General features: G+C 40.0%; 1 protein-coding gene across 1 annotated transcript in view; it reads right to left on the reverse strand.

Annotated features, from left to right (window-relative positions):
• PUDP (pseudouridine 5'-phosphatase) overlaps nucleotides 1-17,127 on the reverse strand; it is a 572,865-nt gene extending 555,738 nt beyond the window's left edge. The window contains exon 1 of the mRNA XM_053706446.1: nucleotides 16,970-17,127. Coding sequence (XP_053562421.1) covers nucleotides 16,970-17,039 — 70 coding nt within the window. The 5' untranslated portion in view covers nucleotides 17,040-17,127. The remainder of the gene's footprint in view (nucleotides 1-16,969) is intronic.
• Nucleotides 17,128-18,012: the final 885 nt, after the last annotated feature.

Here is an 18,012-nt window from a genome sequence, read left to right on the forward strand (position 1 = left end):
CTGATCATGCTTAGAGATACTGGGTCAGATTATAAGTGAAGCGCTAATTTCCCGTGATCCCGTATAGGGGCAAATTTGCTACATTAAATAACAAGTGGCTGGTTAATGCTACCACAGACCTCTAACTAATTAAATAAGTGTCCCCCAATATAATGTGTATAGTTCCTTAAAGGGCCATAATACCCAAATGTTTAAACACTTGAAAGTGATGCAGTATAGCTGTAAAAAGCTGACTAGGAAATATCACCTGAACATTTCTATGTAAAAAAGAAAGCTATTTTACCTCAAAAGTTTCTCAGTAGCCACATCCCATTGTAAAGGACTTCTAAGCAGCAAATCAGTATGTCTGTCCCGGGACAGCGGAAGGAGTGAGCTTTAGTGCACACTCATCTTATTTCCCTATTCAGTGTAAGGAAGTTTACAATGAAATCTCATGAGAGTTAAGTGAAATCTCATGAGATCAAAGTAAAAGAGTTCATGACCCCAGGCACTGTTGATGTTGATTGTCTGCTGTTCTTTTTTTTTTTTTTTTTTTTTTTTTTTTACCTGCTTCTTTTTTTACATAGAGATGTTCAGGTGATATTTTCCTATCAGCTTTTTACAGTTATACTGCATCAGTTTCAAGTGATTTAGCATATGAGTATTATGTCCCTTTAATAAAAATAATATATATTTTTTTATAACTGCACAAAACATTTATAAGAGGTTAAAGTGTGCAGATGTGGGGTTTTAGAAAATTTGCAGTCTATGGCAACTGTGTTATTTATATATGTATATGCTTATATACATGTGTATGCACTGAAATTACTAGTGGAGCGCAAATATCGCACTCGCAAAAGCGCAACTTTGCACTCCACTCATAATCTAGCCCACTGACAGAAGATCTACCTTCTTTTTTTTAAAGCGAAACGTGAGTTTAAGTCAGTTGTTCCCAGATACTAATATTTTTCACTTTGAAAACTGAGAATAACTGTAGACTGTAACTTACAATAGTATACCTCCCAATAATAGAATGAAGGTGGGAAGGACATCATGTGGTAAAGTCAAAATATAAATAAGGAAATGAGGGGTAGTGAAATGGAGTATCTTAATGGAGTCAATAATCAGATACATCCTCAATGTGACATTGATGACACTTTGATCAAGATGGCAGAAAGTATTAGTAAGGGGTTGTAGACCCAAATATAGGTGTGAATACAAAAGTCAGTATAAACACATGCACATGATTGTGCTTGTACACACATATACACCCACACAAAAGCATCCACACACACAAGCATGTGCAAATGTATGCTCACACTCTCACACGCTCACACACACTACAATTAAAAAACACAGGAAACTCAATATCAAAAATAACACTAGACTAAGATCCCAATTCAATTTTAAAAAACATGGAAATGTTTAAACGAAACCCCTCACACTCACAGAATTTATAATCATCAAATAATAATATATTCTTTGGTTTTTGTTGTTTATTTTTTTTTTTTTTGCTCTAGACTTCCACTTATACCCAGAGTGTAATTTCCAAATCAAACATTATAACTCATGGAGATTTAAAAATTAAACTCCTTTTTAATATAACATAATAAAAAAATTATAAACAATATATACAATTAGTTAAGTTTAATTTTGGACTTTCCATTTGGAATTTGATTGGGAATATATGACCTGTCATTAACATATATAAAATGTAGCCTTGTGATGCTTATATTACTATGATGAAAGAAGGTTTTGGCACTGATTATCAATAAAATTGAAAAAATAGTATATACTTATAATTTATTACAACAAATACATTCAGTATATAAAGATTACTTGTCCTTGTGACCTACCAACACAATGCTATCTTTCCCAAAAGATATTGGAATCTGCCAGCACAACTTCACAATCTATTATTATTATTTGTTTGTGTATTCTTCTCTGTAGTTGCCAGCTCTTTCAATCACAGATATTACTTTGCAATCCCTAAACAATACAGTACAGAACTTGCCTCACTTTTTCCTTGTACATAGACTTTATTGTATTATTGTTGCTGGTTATGATACAAGATTTGATGGGTTGAAAAATAAAGCAATATCTATTTTGTCTTAGAGAACAACAGAAAGCATTTGAGATGGTAAATACTATTGTCTTTCACAAAGAGTATGTGCACAGCACAGAAAATGCATTGCATTGTACGTTGTATCTTCTGTGTGTCGTTATAGTATCACAAATTTGGGACAATAACTTGTTTTTCCTCCTGAAGTAGTTATTGGGCACAATAACTATTTGTATATGAAAAAAGAAACATATAGTAAAGCAAATCTATTTTCTATTTTTAGACCACAGTAAGAACACTTTAAGGCAACAAAACATAATCGCTGTCTCATGATTGTAAATTAGCTTAGCGCCAGCTTTCTAAAGCAAAGGGTTAGAGAGATATTTTACTATGAAAACAGAATGCCGCCGCACCTAGTTCTACTGAGCGGGTCTGTTTTTTTCTCCTAAGCACATTGAGACACACTGACAGCCGGCCCAATCGCGTTATTTAACTCAATATAGCTCACTCCCGCTACCAGACCAGAGCGGGAGCGTGCTACATTGAGTTTAATAGCGCAATTGGGTGCGCTGTGATTAGACAGCATGCCCACGATGTGCTTAGAAGAAAAAAACAGACCCGCTCAGTAGAGCCAGGAGCGGTGTTCTGTTTTCGTAGTAAAATCTCTCTCTAACCCTTTGCTTTAGAAGGTTGGTGCTAAGCTAATGTTATATAATTCTGCACTATGTGCAGCAGAATTATATAACATTATTTGCTAGGTTTACTGTCCCTTTAAATAGCTGAAGCAGAGGAAACTACAGACCTGACACCAACACCCTTTAATCCATAATGTACATACAGTTTAGTACATGTGGTATTGTGGGTACAAGCTAATAGGAATATTCCTCCAGTCAAAATCTATGGGAAAACAGCACTCCAAAGTGAATATAAAAACAATTTTATTTGGATAAAAAGTCCATAATATAACAGTAATGTTTCATGATTAATACTGAAATGAATCCAATAAAATTGCTTTGATATTCACTTTTGAGTGCTGCTACAGCTTTTGCAACATCAGCACCCTTTAAAAGGGACACTCAAGTCAAAATAAACGTTTGTGATTCATATAGAGCAAGCACTTTTAAGACACTTTCCAATTTACTTCAATTATCAAATTATGTACAGTAGTCTTTAAATTCACAATTTATGAGAAACAAAATCATACTGAGCGTGTGCACAAGCTCACAGGGTATACGTATACTAGTCTGTAATTGGCTGATGTCTGTCACATGATACAAGGGCACAGAAAATGTGAGAAAAATACATTTGTCAGAAAAAAAAATCTACTGCTACATTTATTCTGAAAAAAAATCATAGTATGTGTTAAATTATTATCTTTTTATTATCTACTTGTTAATTATGCAATTCTGCTGCATTGAGTGGTTAGTTAAAGGGACATGAAACCACAAATTTTTCTTTTATGATTCAGATAGTGAATACAATTTTAAACAACATTCCAATTTACTTATATTATTTAATTTGCTTCATTATTCAGATATAGTGATGTCGCGAACAGTTCGCCGGAGAACAGTTCCCGGCGATCATAGCTTGTTCGCATTCACCGCGGCGGGTGAACATATGCGATGTTCGATCCGCCCCCTATTCGTCATCATTGAGTAAACTTTGACCCTGTATCTCACAGTCTGCAGACACATTTCAGCCAATCAGCAGCAGACACTCCCTCCCAGACCCTCCCAGCTCCTGGGCAGCAGCCATTTTAGATTCATTCTGATCCTGCATTCTTAGTGAGAGGAGGGATAGTGCTACTGCTGCTGATTTTATAGGGAAATTGATAGCTAGGCTAGTGTATTCAGTGTCCACTACAGTCCTGAAGGACTCATCTGATCTCTGCTGTAAGGACAGCACCCCAAAAAGCCCTTTTCAGGGCTAGAACATCAGTCGTTTTTTTTTTTGTTTTTTTTTCTTTGTAATCTAATAGCAGTTGCCTGCCTGGCACTGCCAGCCTGTATGTCAGGCTCACAGCATATACTGTGCCTACTTGCTCAGTGCCACTAGTCATATCTGGTGTAACATTAGTGTAAATGTAAAAAAAACAAAAAACTTTTACATCAGTCTTCTAGTGTAATCTAATTTCAGTTTCCAGGCCAGCCTGCCACTGCCAGCCAGCCTGTGTGTCAGGCTCACAGAATATACTGTGCCTACTTCCTCAGTGCCACCAGTCATATCTGGTGTAACATTAGTATAAATTTAAAAAAAAAAAAAACTTTTACATCAGTCTGCTAGTGTAATCTAATTGCAGTTGCCTGCCTGCCTGCCAGCGTGTGTGCCAGGCCCACTTGCCAACAAGTGCCACCAATCATATTTGTTATAACAGTAGTGTAAATATTTAAAAAAAACTTTTTTGACTGTGAAACATCAGTCTGCTAGTGTAATCTAATTGCAGTTGCCTGCCAGCCAGCGTGTGTGCCAGGCCCACTTGCCAACAAGTGCCACCAATCATATTTGTTTTAACAGTAGTGTAAATATTTAAAAAAAAAAAACCTTTTCTGGCTGTGAAACATCAGTCTGCTAGTGTAATCTTACTGCAGTTGCCTGCCTGCCAGCGTGTGTGCCAGGCCCACTTGCCAAGTTAGTGGCACCACTCATATTTGTTGTAACAGTAGTGTAAATATTTAAAAAAAAAAAAAAATTGACTGTGAAACATCAGTCTGCTAGTGTAATCTAATTGCAGTTGCCTGCCTGCCTGCCAGCGTGTGTGCCAGGCCCACTTGCCAACTAGTGCCACCAATCATACTTGTTATAACAGTAGTGTAAATATTTTTAAAAAAAATTTGACTGTGAAACATCAGTCTGCTAGTGTAATCTAATTGCAGTTGCCTGCCTGCCAGCGTGTGTGCCAGGCCCACTTGCCAACAAGTGCCACCAATCATTTTTGTTATAACAGTAATGTAAATATTTTAAAAAAAAACTTTTTTGACTGTAAAACATCAGTCTATTAGTGTAATCTAATTGCAGTTGCCTGCCTGCCAGCGTGTGTGCCAGGCCCACTTGCCAAGTTAGTGGCACCACTCATATTTGTTGTAACAGTAGTGTAAATATTAAAAAATAAAAAAACTTTTTTGACTGTGAAACATCAGTCTGCTAGTGTAATCTAATTGTAGTTGCCTGCCAGTGTGTGTGTCAGGCCCACTTGCCAAGTTAGTGGCACCACTCATATTTGTTGTAACAGTAGTGTAAATATTTAATAAAAATAAAATTTTGACTGTGAAACATCAGTCTGCTAGTGTAATCTAATTTCAGTTGCCTGCCTGCCAGCGTGTGTGCCAGGCCCACTTGCTAACTAGTGGCACCACTCATATTTGTTAGAACAGTAGTGTAAATATTAAAAAAAAAAACTTTTTGACTGTGAAACATCAGTCTGCTATTGTAATCTTATTGCCTGCTTGCCAGCGTGTGTGCTAGGCCCACTTGCCAAGTTAGTGGCACCACTCATATTTCTTGTAACAGTAGTGTAAATATTTAATAAAAAAAAAAAATTTTGACTGTGAAACATCAGTCTGCTAGTGTAATCTAATTGCAGTTGCCTGCCTGCCAGCGTGTGTGCCAGGCCCGCTTGCCAACTAGTGACACCAATCATATTTGTTATAACAGTAGTGTAAATATTTTTTTTTTTTTTTAAATTTGACTGTGAAACATCAGTCTGCTAGTGTAATCTAATTGAAGTTGCCTGCCTGCCAGCGTGTGTGCCAGGCCCACTTGCCAAGTTAGTGGCACCACTGATATTTGTAGTAACAGTAGTGTAAATATTAAAAAAAAAAAAATTTTGACTGTGAAACATCAATCTGCTAGTGTATTCTAATTGCAGTTGCCTGCCAGCGTGTATGCCAGGCCCACTTGCCAAGTTAGTGGCACCACTCATATTTGTTGTAACAGTAGTGTAAATATTTAAAAAAAAAAAAAAACTTTTTTGACTGTGAAACATCAGTCTGCCAGTGTAATCTAATTTCAGTTGCCAGGCCAGCCTGCCACTGCCAGCCTGTGTGTCAGGCTCACAGCATATACTGTGCCTACTTCCTCAGTGCCACCACTCATATCTGGTGTAACATTAGTGTAATTTAAAAAAAAAAAAAAAAAACTTTTACATTAGTATGCTAGTGTAATCTAATTGCAGTTGCCTGCCAGCGTGTGTGCCAGGCCCACTTGCCAACTAGTGCTACCACTGATATTTGTTATAACAGTAGTGTAAATATTTAAAAAATAAACATTTTTGACTGTGAAATATCAGTCTGCTAGTGTAATCTAATTGCAGTTGCCTGCCTGCCTGCCTGCCTGCCAGCGTGTGTGCCAGGCCCACTTGCCAACTCTTGGCACCAATCATATTTCTTATAACAGTAGTGTAAATATTTAAAAAAAAAAAAATTTGACTGTGAAACATCAGTCTGCTTTTTTGTGTCAGGCTCACAGCGTATACTGTGCCCACTTGCCAAGTGCCACCACTCATATCTTGTTTAATAGTAGTGTAAGTGTACATTTAAAAAAAAAAAAAAACTTTTTGGATTGTGAAACATCAGTCTGCTTTTTTGTGTCAGGCTCACAGCGTATACTGTCACTGTGCCCACTTGCCCAGTGGCACCACTCATATTTTGTTTAATATTAGTGTAAGTCTACATTTAAAAAAAAAAATGACAGGCAGAGGCAGGCCACCCCGCAGGTGCCGTGATTCCCTTTGGCCATAGAATAATGCCCAGTGTTAGGCCACGTACCATGGACACGAAAAGTTCTGATGAAATAGTTGACTTTATAACACAGGACACCCAATCTTCTACAGTTTCCGCTCATAACCTTGACACACCATCCACCTCCAGATTAGCTTCGGGCACCTCTGAAGTGACCAGTGCCACTCGCCCGCCTGCCGCCACCACCAACACTAGCACCACAGCCGATTCACTTGATCTGTCATAGGAGTTATTGACACATCAGTTGGAAGAAATGAATGATACGCAACCATCATTGACAGAGGATGTAGATAACAGTGATACGTCTCAGTCAGGCAGCATTACAGACATGGACGTACGGTGTGATGATAAAGATGATGTCGTACCCGCTGCTGCTTTCTTTGTTGATTTGTCAGATACAAGTGAAGCGGTTGATGATGATGCGTCCGTGGATGTCACATGGGTGCCCGCTAGAAGAGAAGAAGAAGAGGGGGAAAGTTCAGATGGGGAGACAGAGAGGAGGAGGAGAAGGAGACGTGTTGGAGGAAGGGGTAGGTCATCACAAGGAGATAGTGGCACAGTCAGACAGCATGCATCGGCACCCGGGGTCAGCCAGACAGCACGCCAATCAACACATGCTGTTGCCACCACCAGAATGCCGTCATCACAGAGCTCAGCAGTGTGGCATTTTTTTGTGTGTCTGCCTCTGACAACAGCAATGCCATTTGCAACCTGTGCCAAAAGAAACTGAGTCGTGGGAAGTGCAACACCCACCTAGGTACAACTGCTTTGCGAAGGCTCATGATCTCACATAACAAACGACGATGGGATGAACACATGAGTAGAAGCACCACACAAACTCAAAGCCCGCCATCCTCCTCCTGGTCCAGCATCTTCAGCCACGTCAACCACTGCTGTACTCCTTGCCCCCTCTCAACCATCCGCCACTCAGTCTCTCTTACGTAGCAGTTCCTGGTCATCTGCCCACAGTCAGGTGTCTGTCAAGGACATGTTTGAGCGTAAGAAGCCAATGTCCCAAAGTCACCCCCTTGCCCGGCGTCTGACAGCTGGCTTGTCTGAACTCTTAGCCTGCCAGCTTTTACCATACAAGCTGGTGGAGTCTGAGGCGTTCAAAAAATTTGTATCTATTGGGACACCGCAGTGGAAGGTACCCGGACGAAATTTCTTTTCACAAAAGGCAATCCCCAACCTGTACTCGATTGTGCGAAAGGAAGTAATGGCATGTCTGGCACACAGCGTTGGGGCAAGGGTCCATCTGACCACTGATAGCTGGTCTGCAAAGCATGGTCAGGCCAGGTATATCACCTACACTGCGCATTGGGTAAACCTGATGATGGCTGACAAGCATGGAATGCGTGGCTCTGCAGAGGAGTTGGTGACACCGCCACGACTTGCAGGCAGGCCTGCTGCTACCTCCTCTACTCCTCCTACTCCATCCTCTTCCATAACCTCTTCCTCGGCTGAGTCGCCTTCTGCTGCTGCATCTTGCTCCACATCAACGGCACCCCCCCAGCTCCCCAGGTACTATTCAACATGCCGGATACGGCAGTGTCACGTCGTCTTGGGGTTGACTTGCCTGAAAGCAGAGAGTCACACCGCACCAGCACTCCTGTCCGCCCCTGAACGCACAGATGGATCAGTGGCTGACTCCGCACCAACTGGAGATTGGCAAAGTTGTTTCTGACAATGTAAGTAATTTGGTGGCGGCATTGAAATTGGGCAAGTTGACACATGTGCTGTGCATGGCACATGTGTGTAATCTGATTGTACAACGCTTTGTGCATAAGTATCCAGGCTTACAGGACGTCCAGAAGCAGGCCAGGAAGGTGTGTGGCCATTTCAGGAGTCCCTTCGCGACCATGGCGCACTTGTCAGATATCCAGCGGCGAAACAACCTGCCAGTGAGGCGCTTGATTTGCGACAGCCCGACACGTTGGAATTCAACACTCCTAATGTTCGTCCGCCTGCTCCAACAAGAAAAAGCTGTTAACGAGTATTTGTATGACCGGGGTGCTAGGACAGCCTCTGGGGAGCTGGGGATATTTTTGCCACGTTACTGGACACTCATGCGCAATGCCTGTAGGCTCATGCGTCCTTTTGAGGAGGTGACAAACCTAGTCAGTCGCAATGAAGGCACCATCAGTGACATCATACCATTTGTTTTCTTCCTAGAGTGTGCCCTGCGAAGAGTGCTGGATCAGGCCGTAGATGAGCGTCAAGAAGAAGAGTTGTGGTCTCCATCACCACCAGAAACAGCCTTATCAGCATCGCTTGCTGGACCAGCGGCAACGCTGGAAGAGGATTGTGAGGAAGAGGAGTCAGGAGGAGGAATGTGGCTTTGAGGAGGCGGAGGAAGACCAAGCACAACAGGCATCCCAGGGTGCTCGTTGTTGTCACCTATCTGGTACCCGTGGTGCTGTACGTGGCTGGGGGGGAAGAAGATACCTTGAGTGAGATCAGTGAGGACAAGGAACGGGACATGAGTAGCTCGGCATCCAACCTTGTGCAAATGGGGTCTTTCATGATGTCGTGCCTGTTGAGGGACACTCGTATAAAAAAAGCTGAAGGAGAACGAACTATACTGGGTGTCCACGCTACTAGACCCCCGGTATTAGCATAAAGTGACTGAAATGTTACCGAATTCCCGCAAGTCGGAAAGGATGGAGCAGTTCAAAAATAAATTAAAAAGTATGCTTTACACAGCGTATAAGGGTGATCTCACAGCACAACAGGAATCTAACAGGGGAAGAGATGAAAGTAATACTCCTCCTCCCACAACCACGCCGACATGGACAGGATGCTTTCCAGACGTGTTGTTGATGGAGGACATGCGGACCTTTTTAACTCCTATGCATCGCCACAGCCCTTCGGGATCCAGCCTCAGAGAACGACTCAACCGTCAGGTAGCAGACTACCTCGCATTAACTGCGGATCTCGACACTCTGAGGAGCGATGAACCCCTTGACTACTGGGTGTGCAGGCTTGACCTGTGGCCTGAGCTATCCCATTTGCAATTGAACTTCTGGCCTGCCCCGCTTCAAGTGTCCTGTCAGAAAGGACCTTCAGTGCAGCAGGAGGTATTGTCACTGAGAAGCGAAGTCGCTTAGGTCAAAAAAGTCTTGATTATCTCACCTTTATTAAAATGAATGAGGGATGGATCCCAAAGGGACTGACATTGGGCGATACATTCAAGTAAAAAAGGCCTGATGAGATGAGCTGCTTCTGTTTCATGAATTCCTGTTTTGTTGTTGGATCCCTGGCATCTGAACTCGGCTTGCTGATTGACCATTCTTCTGGATTCCCCTTTTTGCTTTATGAAAGATTGGGCTGCTTTACTGGCTACTGACCCTTGGCTTGTATTCTGACAATTCATTTGTATCCTGTATGCTTACTTGGCTACTGTGTCTATCACCATGCTGTGAGAACTGTAAGCTTAACTGGCTGCTGAGTCTAAGCAACTATACTGTGACATCTGTTTATACTGAAGCCAAGTACCTTTGCTGTGAGTACCGGTATACTTCCTTGGCTGTTGGTACTAAACTCCACTGCTGTAAGAACTGTATGTTAATCTGCCTGCTGAGTCTAAGCAACTATACTGTGACATCTGTTTATCCTGAAGCCAAGTACCTCTGCTGTGAGTACCTGTATACTTCCTTGGCTGTTGGTACTAAACTCCACTGCTGTAAGAACTGTATGTTAATCCGCTTGCTGAGTCTAAGCAACTATACTGTGACATCTGTTTATCCTGAAGCCAAGTACCTCTGCTGTGAGTACCTGTATACTTCCTTGGCTGTTGGTACTAAACTCCACTGCTGTAAGAACTGTTTGTTTATCTGCTTGCTGAGTCTAAGCAACTCTACTGTGACATTTGTCTTCCTGAAGCAAAGTTGTCTTACCGAGATACTGGCGTATGCTCGGCCTGTTCCTGAACCCAAGTTGTCTTACCGAGATACTGGCGTATGCTCGGCCTGTTCCTGAACCCAAGTTGTCTTACCGAGATACTGTATCTATCTATCAAATCTATCTATCTTGTGGCCGGACTGTTTTGTGACAGCCACTTGTGTTTTGGCCAAATTTGAAGTAGGAGGACCGACCAAGCACCTTTTTCCATCTCCCGGTTCCTAAAATTAATGCCATATACACGTCCCCTGGCGCCGCAACTGCCTCTGGGAACCTTACCATGGGTCTCAGACCGCACGTCTTGTAATTCTCTGTCTGTGAAATTATATATCTATCAAATCTATCTCTTTATCTATCAAATCTATCTAACTATCAATCGTATCTATCAAATGTATATTGCATCTATTGATCTATGTAATTTGTATCTATCAAATGTATATTGCATCTATTGATCTATGTAATTCGTATCTATCAAATGTATATTGCATCTATTGATCTATGTAATTCGTATCTATCAAATGTATATTGCATCTATTGATCTATGTAATTCGTATCTATCAAATGTATATTGCATCTATTGATCTATGTAATTCGTATCTATCAAATGTATATTGCATCTATTGATCTATGTAATTCGTATCTATCAAATGTATATTGCATCTATTGATCTATGTAATTCGTATCTATCAAATGTATATTGCATCTATTGATCTATATAATTCGTATCTATCAAATGTATATTGCATCTATTGATCTATGTAATTTGTATCTATCAAATGTATATTGCATCTATTGATCTATGTAATCTATGTATCTATCAAATGTATATTGCATCTATTGATCTATGTAATCTATGTGTCTATCAAATGTATATTGCATCTATTGATCTATGTAATCTATGTATATTGCATCTATTGATCTATGTAATCTATGTATCTATCAAATGTATATTGCATCTATTGATCTATGTAATCTATGTATCTATCTATCAAATCTATCCATCTCGTGGTTGTGCAAATGGACTGTTTGCGGTTGTTTGCGGTGCGTTACACAGGGAGTTTGGTCTGTCACTGTGAAGCGGGCGTAACCCTTACACTACCTGATCGATACAACATCTTACCTGATGTTTTAAAGCACATTATTCCAAACAATTTAGGAATGTTAGGTGATTTATGCCCTTTATGGCTTAAAACCAGACTCTGCATCAACTATGTAATTTTCCATGGGAGTTTTGCCATGGATCCCCCTCCGGCATGCCACAGTCCACGTGTTAGTCCCCTTGAAACAACTTTTCCATCACTATTGTGGCCAGAAAGAGTCCCTGTGTGTTTTAAAGTTCTTCTGCCTATTGAAGTCAATGGCGGTTCGCGAACAGTTGCGGAAGTTCGAGTCCGCCGTTTGCAAACCGAAATTTTTAGGTTCGCGACATCACTATTCAGATATCCTTTGTTGAATAAATAGCAATGTGCATGGGTGAGCCAATCACACAAGGCATATATGTGCAGCCACCAATCAGCAGCTACTGAGCCTATTTAGATATGCTTTTCAACAAAGGATATCAAGAGAATGAAGCAAATTAGATAATAGAAGTTAATTAGAAAGTTGTTAAAAATTGCATGCCCTATCTAAATCACGATAGAAAAAAATTGGGTTTCGTTTCCCTTTAAGATAGGACTCAACAATTCTAAGCATCTGATTGCTATGGAGATTAACCCCTTAATGACCGCAGCACTTTTCCATTTTCTGTCCGTTTGGGACCAAGGCTATTTTTACATTTTTGCGGTGTTTGTGTTTAGCTGTAATTTTCCTCTTACTCATTTACTGTACCCACACATATTATATACCGTTTTTCTCGCCATTAAATGGACTTTCTAAAGATACCATTATTTTCATCATATCTTATAATTTACTCTAATTTTTTTTATAAAATATGAGAAAAAAATGGAAAAAAACACACTTTTTCTAACTTTGACCCCCAAAATCTGTTACACATCTACAACCACCAAAAAAATCCCATGCTAAATAGTTTCTAAATTTTGTTCTGAGTTTAGAAATACCCAATGTTTACATGTTCTTTGCTTTTTTTGCAAGTTATAGGTCCATAAATACAAGTAGCACTTTGCTATTTCCAAACCACTTTTTTTCAAAATGAGTGCTAGTTACATTGGGACACTGATATCTTTCAGGAAACCCTGAATATCCATTGACATGTATATATTTTTTTTTAGAAGACATCCCAAAGTATTGATCTAGGCCCATTTTGGTATATTTCATGCCACCATTTCACCGCCAAATGCGATCAAATAAAAAAAATTGTTCACTTTTTCACAAATTTTTTCACAAACTTTAGGTTTCTCACTGAAATTATTTACAAACAACTTATGCAATTATAGCATAAATGGTTGTAAATGCTTCTCTGGGATCCCCTTTGTTCAGAAATAGCAGACATATATGGCTTTGGCTTTGCTTTTTGGTAATTAGAAGGCTGCTAAATGCCACTGCGCACAATACGTGTATTATGCCCAGCAGTGAAGGGGTTAATTAGGGAGCATGTAGGGAGCTTCTAGGGTTAATTTTAGCTTTAGTGTAGTAGACAACCCCAAGTATTGATCTAGGCCCATTTTGGTATATTTCATGCCACCATTTCACCGCCAAATGCGATCAAATTAAAAAAAAACCGTTAATTTTTTCACAATTTTAGGTTTCTCACTGAAATTATTTACAAACAGCTTGTGCAATTATGGCACAAATGGTTGTAAATGCTTCTCTGGGATGTCCTTTGTTCAGAAATAGCAGACATATATGACTTTGGCGTTGCTTTTTGGTAATTAGAAAGTCGCTAAATGCTGCTGCGCATCACACGTGTATTATGGCTAGCAGTGAAGGGGTTAATTAAGTAGTTTGTAGGGAGCTTGCAGGGTTAATTTTAGCTTTAGTGTAGATATCAGCCTCCCACCTGACACATCCCACCCCCTGATCCCTCCCAAACAGCTCCCTTCCCTCCCCCACCCCACAATTGTCCCCGCCATCTTAAGTACTGGCAGAAAGTCTGCCAGTACTGAAATAAGTTTTTTTTTTTTTTTTTTTTAAAGAAAAAAAAAAGCATATTTACATATGCTGTGTTTAGGATCCCCCCTTAGCCCCCAACCTCCCTGATCCCCCCAAAACAGCTCTCTAAGCCTCCCCCTCTGCCTTATTGGGGGCCATCTTGGGTACTGGCAGCTGTCTGCCAGTACCCAGTTTGCACACAAACAAATGTTTATTTTTTTTTATCTTTTTCTGTAGTGTAGCTTCCCCCCCCACGGACCAACCCCCACCACATAAATGACACCTAAAGTTTTTTTTTTTACATACTAGGTCCCACTTTTATTTTGTTTTGGGACACATTTTTCTGTAGTGTAGCGGTTCCCACCCGCTCCCTCCCCGTGCACGCGCCCGCCCCCGCCCCCTCGTGCACGTGCGCGCGCCCGCGCGCCCCCGGACTCCCCCGCCCACGATCCCGCCCCCCTCCACATGACCAGGGCCATCGATGGCCGCCACCCACCTCCCACACCGGCTCCCACCCACCAACGATACCGGCCATCGATGTCTGGTGCAGAGAGGGCCACAGAGTGGCTCTCTCTGCAACGGATGGCCGTAGAAGGTTATTGCAGGATGCCTCCATATCGAGGCATCACTGCAATAACCGGAAAGCAGCTGGAAGCGAGCAGGATCGCTTCCAGCTGCTTTCCACACCGAGGACGTGCAGGGTACGTTCTCAGGCATTAACTGCCTTTTTTCTGAGGACGTACCCTGCACGTCCTCGGTCATTAAGGGGTTAAATAAATGGCAATTTCAGTTTATGATTGTAAACCCTGATGTTCCTCTATTAACCTACCTTCCATTGGAAGAGCCAGGTGATGTTAAAGGTCACATTTGCACCTTGTGTCTGCTGCCATCACACTATGAATCTTGCATGTGAACTACAAGTGCTATTAACTGCATGGGCCATCTTTCATATCAGAATCCAGGCCATGATAGGAAATGTAGTTACCATTTAGGGTTTAAGGCAGGATAGCAGCAACAACCACAGGCTGTGAGTGCAGAAAGCCACCAGAGTTAAATCACTGATGTCATTTGTACTTTAATGTTCCTTTACTACTAAGCCAGACTTGTTATAGATCCTGATACACAGTTGTTTATAACTTTGGAAATACAATTATAATAATAAAACTATTTGAAATTCAGCAGTTCGTTTAAGACTGGTAAGCGCTACAACTTCATAAAAAGTAAATCATTTCAGTAGTTTTCCAATTGATTAGGATCCTCTTTTAAGGGTTTTACACATACAAATAAACACACATAAATCAATATGGCTGAAGAGATTGACAATGAGAGGGGGAAATTGGTTTCACTTATTGAGTTTTAAATGACTTGTAATAAAAGCTGCAAAGTATTAAATGAGAAATTGCTCTTTTAGGCTTATATTTATGTTTTAAATACAAAAAAACTAAACCCATTATTCTTAAAGGGACACTGAACCCAAATTTGTTCTTTCGTGATTCAGATATAGCATGAAATTTTAAGCAACTTTCTAATTTACTCCTATTATCAAATTTTCTTCATTCTCATGCTATATTTATTTGAAATGCAAGAATGTAAGTTAAATGCCGGCCCATTTTTGGTGAAAAAACTGGGTTGTTCTTGCTGATTGGTGGATAAATTCATCCACCAATAAAAAGTGCTGTCCAGAGTCCTGAACTAATAAAAAAGCTTAGATGCCTTCTTTTTCAAATAAAGATAGCAAGGGAACGAAGAAAAAATAATAATAGGAGTAAATTAGAAAGAAAAAAATGTGGCTCCACTGTCCCTTTAAGAACATCTTCACTGAAATGGGCTAAGCCTGAAAGACAAGCAGACCTCCTTATCATATCTTTCTATACATATAGGATACTACATAATTACTGAAATTATGATTTTCAGTTACTAGAATAAATCTAAAGGTGTCATCACCAATACATTTAAATGGATCTTTAGGAACACATAAAAGGAGGAAAAATACAGTGCAATGCTCCTTTAAGGTTTTTCACTTGGTACTTTTTGAAGGAAAATAAAAAGCTAATTTAGGAACTCAAGCCTTATTTACATAGATAGTCTCATTAAAAAACAAGTGTATATTGTATTTTCTGGGACTTATTTTTACACACTAAAAAAGCTGTACATATTATACATTTAGCTGTATAGAGGGAATATTATAATTTGTGATCTTCATGCACTATGATTTTTTTGTGGGTTAGGATAGCATGTATAATAAATAAATATTTTTAACATATACTTATTTGTTATATCTAGCTAAAAATGCCTGAGCCTCACAGTTTCCCACATCCCTATGCTAAGTTAAGTTAAAGGAATAGTCTAGTCATAATTAAAAACTTTCTTTATTCAGATAGAGCATGCAATTTAAAGCAACTTTCTAATTTACTCCTATTATCCAATTTCCTTTGTTCTCTTGGTATCTTTATCTGAAAAAGCAAGAATGTAAGCTTAGGAGCTGAACCAACTGGGTAGTGTTTGCTGATTGGTGGCTACATTTAGACACCAATCAGCAAGCACTGAGCCAAGAATGGGCCAGCTCCTAAGCTTACATTCTTGCTTTTTCAAATAAAGATACCAATAGAATGAAGAAAGAGAGAGAGAAAGAGAGAGACTAAGACATAGAGACTAAGACATAGAGACAGACTGAGACACACGGGCTTTTACCATTTATTCTAAAAAAAAGGCTTACATAAGGCTAAATTCAACTTGCTAGCCCAGTGCTCCTAAGCACCATGTATTACGGTGATGATGATCCTATACAACAGATACTACGGTACTGGTAAGACTGTAAAAGCACCAGCAGGAGTACCTTACTGATAAGGTCTGTGGCCATTTTGCTTGTTAAATGTGCACTAAAAATATTTTTTTTCATAAAGATGTGCTGACTTTTAACACGTTAAATTAAAAACTACATTCTAATATAATTTGCATTACTGTTGTTTGCACACAGGTCCCTTGTGACAGGCTCTGATGCAAGGATTACAGTACTCTGATCGTGCAATTTCCCCTAGGAAAGAAACTGATTAAAGATTCACGTAGTCCCAAAAACAAAGGTATAAACATTAGCATAAAAAGACGTGTCAGATGTTGCTGCCTTTATGGCTGTAACACACACGCCCACTGCAGAGAAATGATCCCTTAGCAATGACAGCAATGAATGATCTCCTCTGCAGTGCATGACATGACAGTAAGGATAGTAAAAATGCTTTGTACACACCGAGCAGGAGGCCGTCCATATCAAAGAGGATGTGGGAGACTGGCTGCAGAGAGCTTGCTGTCAGCGCCATGGTTTCTAGACTGCTAACCCACGAGGTTAAGATCAGCACACACACTACACAGCAAATACCTAACTAGAAAGGAGGAAATGAATGAGCTGCTCAAGGACAACTATGATTTAACCACGGCAGCTGGAGCTAGGACCGTGTGTGATCTGCTGTGTAAACGACTTGTTCTCGTTTTAGTTATGTTTTAGTAAATGTAAAGAACATACAACAATACACTTTGCAGCCAAGAAACAAAAATGTTGGCTGCCTTAAAGAGACATTCTGTGTAAAGCAAAAATGAAATGACCTGTTTTTAGATTGTTTCATTTTTAAACTAAATCTGACAAATTAAAATAAAAAATAAAAGTTGAATTATGTACAGTGTAAGTTAATTTTTTTATGAAAAATAGTTGTATACTATCTCCAGAGGGGCTGGAGCATATACTATTTAACCTTGACCTCACAATATTCTACCCATGGGGGGTCAGTGCAGCAGCTGATTTATAAATCTCTCTGGCCATAGCAGAGGTTATTGTCATTGGAAAGCAAAAGTAAATTCCACTAATAATAAATATATATAACGCCTCTTTAGCAATGCAGTGCTTAGTTGCTGAACTATATTTAGGGTTGCCACTTTCAATATATTATTATTATTATTCTTTATTTATAAAGCGCCAACAGATTCCGCAGCGCTGTTCATAGGTAACAAAGATAAAAGAACAGTACAATATGGGACACCAGACAAAATTTAACAAACAAATACAGGAGGAATTGGGAGCCCTGTTCCCGTGGGAACTTACAATCTAAATGGGTAGGAGGGTGAGAAACAGGAGGTGGGGACTGCAAAGGTGGGAATGATGTTAGTGTGAAGTTAGATGAGGGCAACTATTAGGCAAGTGGAATTCATTAGCTACTGATTTGGTTATAGGCTTCCCTGAACAAGAAGGTCTTTAGGGAGCGTTTAAAGGAGGAGAGGTTGGGGGAAAGTCTGACAGCA

This window comes from Bombina bombina, chromosome 3, assembly GCF_027579735.1.
Source record: "Bombina bombina isolate aBomBom1 chromosome 3, aBomBom1.pri, whole genome shotgun sequence".
Lineage (NCBI taxonomy): Eukaryota > Metazoa > Chordata > Amphibia > Anura > Bombinatoridae > Bombina > Bombina bombina.